This window comes from Phocoena sinus, chromosome 5, assembly GCF_008692025.1.
Source record: "Phocoena sinus isolate mPhoSin1 chromosome 5, mPhoSin1.pri, whole genome shotgun sequence".
Classification (NCBI taxonomy): Eukaryota; Metazoa; Chordata; class Mammalia; order Artiodactyla; family Phocoenidae; genus Phocoena; species Phocoena sinus.
Window position 1 is genome coordinate 131,434,761 of NC_045767.1, and position 5,999 is coordinate 131,440,759.

Consider the following 5,999-nt stretch of genomic DNA (forward strand, 5'->3'; position numbering starts at 1 on the left):
ATGCATCTTCCTAGAGGATATAATTAATGTAACAATACCTGGAAAAGGAAAAAGATTTTTGTGTTACAGTTAATTATGGAATTAGAATGCACAGTTTACATCAGCCTTTATGATAAAACAGGATTAAACCATTTCAATGTCATGACTGAAAGAAGTTTGAGAAGTTTTTGTTAGCAGAAAGCTCCGTGAAAAATGCAAAGCAGTATTCAAATATGTCATTACCATTTCCAGGCTTCAGAATCCCTTTGCCTCCAAGAAGCCAAATAGTTTCAGGACTTATCTGCACAAAGTTTCATTTCCTCAGGCCTTTCTAGTAAGTGAAATTGTGTAAACTGCGAGAGGTGTGTTAATAATAAGGTATGAATCCTCCCAAAGAAAATATTCTTAGAGGTTTTCTGAAAAGGCCTTTCTCGAACTCAAAGCCTCTGCTTTGTCAAAAGGCAGAATTCTGAGCTTAACAGTCCTCGTGAAGGACTGTCAGAGCTTCTAAAATCTCAGGTCAATCACAACAAAGCTCCCAGTATATGGCTGGACCTAATTACTGTAACCAGTCTCCTGTGATTTTTCTTTTACTCTAATTTTCTACTGATCCTGTGTTACTTTAGTTTGGTCCTCCTAACTGCTACCTTGTCTGCTTTAAAGGTATTTTATTACTTCAGTAAACGAGGCCAATATCAGTAACAGATTCTATGAACAAAGCCAACATCTATGTATTTTATTTGCAGGCCTGGAGCAAAGAAACTACAATTCCATTCCCCTTTCCTTTTATAATTCAAACTAAGATGTCTTAAACGTGCCGGCATGCCTCACTGTGCCTAGCAGTAGATGGTCGGGAAATGATTTCTGAATTGGATTAACCTTCCAGTTTTCTTTGAAGTAAATTATTGTTATGTTTCAGCTGAATCTCGTCACTTGCATCTCTTTTATCTCGCCTCCCTCTAAAGGGTTTTCCCAGTGCAGCAACAGCAGGGTTGATTCACACACTGGATCTGTTGCGTACACTTCTGAAACATCATTTCTGCAACTCGGTAACAGGAGCTAACACTTAGAGGACTTTTTCTGAGCCAGGTCCTGTTCTAAGCCTGTATTACTTAAAATCCATATATTAACTCCTGTACTCCTCAAAATACTCTCAGAGGCAGGTATTATTCCTATTTTACAGATGGGTCAAGTAACTTGCCCGTGGTCACACAGCAGCCTATGCTGTCCTATAGTGCCTTTCTCATGTTCAGTTTAGTGTCAGTTCATGTGATGGCTCCACAAATGCAGTGTATGCTTATATTCTCGGTATTCGTTCTCAAGAAAAATACGCTATTATGAAAGCAAATGACGTACTTTAAAGCTTTGAAGTGTTACATCAAATAGCTTATTAAAGAGAAAAAACGACTTACATATCTCTACTAATAAAGGATCAAAATGACAGATAACGCAGTTTAATCCTTATTCTCTTCTAATAGCAATGATTTGGAAAATGAAATCTGTTTTTCTCGAACAATGATGGCATTCTTTCCACAACTCTGAAGGAACTCTCCCTACTGGCAGATGAAATAAAAGTGAAGTGCAAGTCCTTTGCCTGGGGACGTTTTAACCTTATTTCTTCTTACTTCATTATACAGAGACAGCCAATCTGAATTCCTGATTGTCCAAATACTATTGGTATAGAAATGCCATATTTCAGGCTTCGGAGTATTTTCCTTCAGTTCTCTGCTTTCACAGTGAAATACATGTACTTCAAGTATAATCTTTGCTGAGTTCTAAAATTTTCGGCAGGTGGAAAAAAACCGCGGTAGAAAGGGAAACTTACCCTCCACGTGTTTCAGTTTGGAAACTGAAGTTCAGAGAAAGCCATAAGAATTCAATTTAAGAAAGATTTATTGATTGCCTAGAGTGTGCATGGTACTCTATTAGACAATGAAATTCAGGCACAAAACAGACACAGGATCCCTGGCCTCAGGTACCTTATGATGTAAATTAGTATAATACAGATTAGAAACAGACAAGATACACGTCAATGCTCACTTCCTAGGATCGACATTCAAGCACAGTCATTGAAGTAATCCAAAACAGCATCTAATCCTAAATTCACTAATAAAATGTATTTGGCCTTGAAATCCACAGCACTTCAAACACAATAATTAAGTTCCACTGCAGATAAAGTCACAAGGATGCAAACACACCGAAACCCTTACGAGGATTATTAATGACTTTTGTTATTCTGGGTCTTCTGTTTTCTTCTTATTACTGTTCGAAGCCTCCGCAACACCAGTTTATCAGACAGAAGCATGTCATCCTGTTGTTCTAGATAATCCAGTAAATTTTCGGTCCATTCGAGTGCAGCTTTGTGGCTAATGTGCTTCTCCGGGTTCAGTTCTGTTTTTCTAGTCTTACTGGAAGGCTTGTGCTCGGCAGGCTTGGCCCGGTCCTCGGCACCTTCACCGTCAGTTAGCACTGGACAGTTTGAGTCATTACTCCGAGAGTCAAACCACTGATCAATATTCTCAAGGTCAACATGTTCACAGTCTTCTGTATTCTGTAAAACTGTTGCTAAGTTAGCTGCTAAAATGGCTCCTTCATCAATGTTCATGCCTGAGTTCTCTTCATTGCCAGGGAAAAGTTTTTTCCATGCTTTGGTTATGGTACTTGATTTTACCATGTTCCAAGCTCTTGACACTTCATAAATTGCATCTAACACTGTCAAGTTCTTCCAGAACATTTTGGGGTCGATTCCTTCATCCACGTACTTCTGGAGAAGTCCTGCTCGGTAGTACCTTTTTACTGTGGCTAGAACTCCTTGGCTCATAGGTTGAATGAGACTTGTGACATTTGGTGGTAGATATTTCACAATTATTCTGCCATCATCTGAACTCAACAGTTCTTCATTTGGATGCGCTGGGGGAAAATCCAAAAGGAGCACTGCTTTTTCTAGAAGCCCCTTGGATTTCAAATGCTTCTGTACCTGGGGCACAAAGTACTTTTCAAACCACTGTCTGAAAACAGAATGTTCTATCCATGCACTCTTTTGACTGAAATAAGTGACAGGAAGGTTCGAAAGGTCAGCTCCTTTGAATGCACGAGGCTTTTTTGCTTTCCCCACAACACAAAGATTAAGTTTGTGTAAACCTGTGGCATTTGCACAACATATGATAATGATTCTCTCTCTGCTTGACCTAGAACCAGAAGTGCTCCGTTCAGTTTCAAGAGCTAATGTCCTTGACGGTAGACATTTCCAGAACAATCCGGTTTGATCGGCACCGTAAATTTGTTCTGGTTGTAGATTCTCTCTCTCAACGAATTCCTGAAAGTTACCACAAAACTCACTGGCAGCAGTTTCATCTCCTTTCAGTTTTGTTCCTTTACCAGCAGCCTTTGGAATACCGTGGCGCTGCTTAAATCGGGTCAGCCAGCCAGATGATGCATTAAAGTCACCTTCCATCCCCAGGGCGTCAAAAAAGAACTTGGCTTGTTTTGCACAAATCGTTCCAGACACTGGAATCCCCTCCGTTTTCTGTTGGTTAAACCACTCTATCATAACTCTATCCAGTTCCTCATATGTTGATGACTTCATAGATTTACGTTTGGATACCCCACTTGTAGGATCTGAACTGTTTGCATAGTTTATTATCCTTTCTTTGTTTTTTTTAATATCGCGCACTGTGGATTCACCAATTCCATACACCACAGAAAGTTTTTTGAAAGAGATGCCTTCCTCAAGTTTCTTAATAATGTCAAGCTTGTCCTTAATTGTCAACACCACACGCTTTCGTTTCCCCAACATTGTATCTAATATTTTAGACGATTACTAGAACAAGATACGTAACAACTTAGATTTGGACACAATGAGACTAGAAAATGGGGTTTTAAGGTCCCTTTCCTGCCCCCCTAGGACCTAGATGGACAGTGTGCTGGCCAATTTCCAGACAAGGCCTACATGACTCTCTTCGCTTTGCTGTTTTGAAACTTACAAACTTCAAACAACAAGGACTGGCTCCACTTAATCCTACCTTCTATCTTGCCTCCTCCTCCCTTAATTTAAGATCTTTTCATGAACTGCGATCTCAGTGGCGATGACAACCAATATTGCACCAGCAAGGTCTCTAAAACAGTCACATTACATACTTGATTCTTGCCATCCTTATGGGCGAAGCTCTATGTTAAAGAAACTAAGACTCTGGTGGGAGTATTTGGGGCACTGTGCTAGGGAACAAAGAGCTGGAAGAAGGGCTTGCAAACCTGATAGGAAAATCCAACGGGAAAACTCGCCCCCTGACTGCTGTCCTCGTCAGGCAGTGCGCTGTATGGAATGCTACCTCCCCAGGCAAGGGCTGCTACACCATGTGCAAGTGAGTGGTTATGGAAATCGTAAGCAATCAGGGTAAGGCAAGCTGAACAGAAGGGAGCGGTGCGAATCAGGTGAAAGTGGACAGGCAGGAAACTGTGTACTTTAACATGACACAAACCTCCACCTCATGTGTTTGGCAACTGAAAAGGAAAAAGGTGGACAAGAAGTGGTGTCACATGATTAAAGAAAGCATCAAAAAACTTCATTGGCAGAAATCAGGACTCATGGTAGAGGGTATGGGGTGGGGGAAGGCTCAGTGAAGATGTTACGATAATCCTGGTGAAAGATGATCCTCCATGGGCCAACAGAAGTAGTTCCTGTCGGGGGCTGTATAGGCACTCGGAGCCTCCGAAACCTAAAGGAAGATACCAAAAACATTTTTCTTTCAATATCAGGGTCTGTGGCATTACCCACATCTATCCTGCGACTGTGTTGAGAAAATTAACGCCTCCTAGGAATGTGATGGCTAAATACGACACAGACTGCTTTCAGGCATTATCTAGAGTGTCAGGGAATGGGACCTGCATTGCCTACCTCCTGAAATTAAGAGGTCAGAGAGGAGCCGCGTTAGCAAGGGCCTCTCCCCGCACGGAGAGCTCCGGAACGCCGGACGTCTTTGCTCCGTGGGAGCCCGGATTCCTCCGTGGACGCCAGCGACCAGGATGTCACCGCCGCAGCCAGCCAGCGAGCAGGCGGGCGCTTGGCCCAGGGGACGCCAGTCCGCGGGCCGGAGGCATCGCTCTCCGCCTGCCTTCGCGGCGGCCGAACCAACCTGAGAGCAAATGGAGTCTCCCGAGGGAGGCTGACACCGGCGGCGGCGGCAGCGGCGGCGGCGCGGCGGCGGCAGCAGACAGCAGGCAGCGAGCGTCGCCGCCGGAGCCGGAAGGCGGGGGATTAGGGGGCACGCGCGCGCCCCCGCAGGAACGTTGTGTCGGCGAGGGGGCGGGGCCTCCGCGGGCGAGCGCGCGGCCCGGGGGCGGGGTCTCCGGCAAGCGGGCGGGAGGGGGCGGGCGCAGCCGCCGCGGAGTCTCTGGGCGCCGCGTGGGTTCTGCTAAGGGCCCTGCTGCTCCAACCTGCAGACTGCTTCGCCGGCCAGCAGGGGGCGGTACAAGCTCACCTTGTCTCAGCCCTTTTCCCAGCGTCCCGGTTCCGTGGGCAAGGCTTCCTCCGCTCTCAGGTGCAATAAAAATCGCACCTTCGGAAGGCTCGCGAGAAAGCTGCGCATCCTCAGGTGTTCCGAGCGGGATGCGAATGGGGCAGGGCGAGCGCACGTGGAGCGTGTTTACAAATAGCGGCCCCGGCGTCCGCGCCTCCCCGCGCCGACTCCCGGGTATCCCCAGCCCGCCCGCCGCGGCACGACGAGCCGGAGCAAGGACCGCGAGCCAAGGTAGGAGCGAGCGGACGCGGGTCCTGGCCGAAGGCAGGGAGGTTGGCTCCCCGTGGGGACTGGGGGGAGAGGAGAGGACGTGGGGCTTACAGTCTGCAGCACCCATCCGAGCGAGCCCTGGACAGGTGGGGCTCAGCGGAGGGCGGTCAAACTGGATATCGGGTCTCTCCTCCCTGGTGGGTTGCTCGAGGGTGTGAGTCACGCTCTCCGTAGAAGCTGCTCTGTGCAGAGCTGCCTGTGCCCGAGTCTGTGGGAAGCTCCCTCGTGAATTTC

At 46.4% G+C, this 5,999-nt stretch overlaps 1 protein-coding gene across 1 annotated transcript; it reads right to left on the bottom strand.

The window, feature by feature from the left end:
- Positions 1-1,854: 1,854 nt before the first annotated feature.
- Positions 1,855-5,220, bottom strand: TIGD2 (tigger transposable element derived 2). The gene is made up of 2 exons (XM_032633615.1): positions 4,874-5,220; positions 1,855-4,694 (listed from the first exon to the last, which is right to left on the bottom strand). Exon 2 carries the CDS (start codon positions 3,773-3,775, stop codon positions 2,198-2,200), a length of 1,578 nt encoding a protein of 525 aa, XP_032489506.1. The 5' UTR covers positions 3,776-4,694; positions 4,874-5,220; the 3' UTR covers positions 1,855-2,197.
- Between the last annotated feature and the right edge of the window lie 779 nt (positions 5,221-5,999).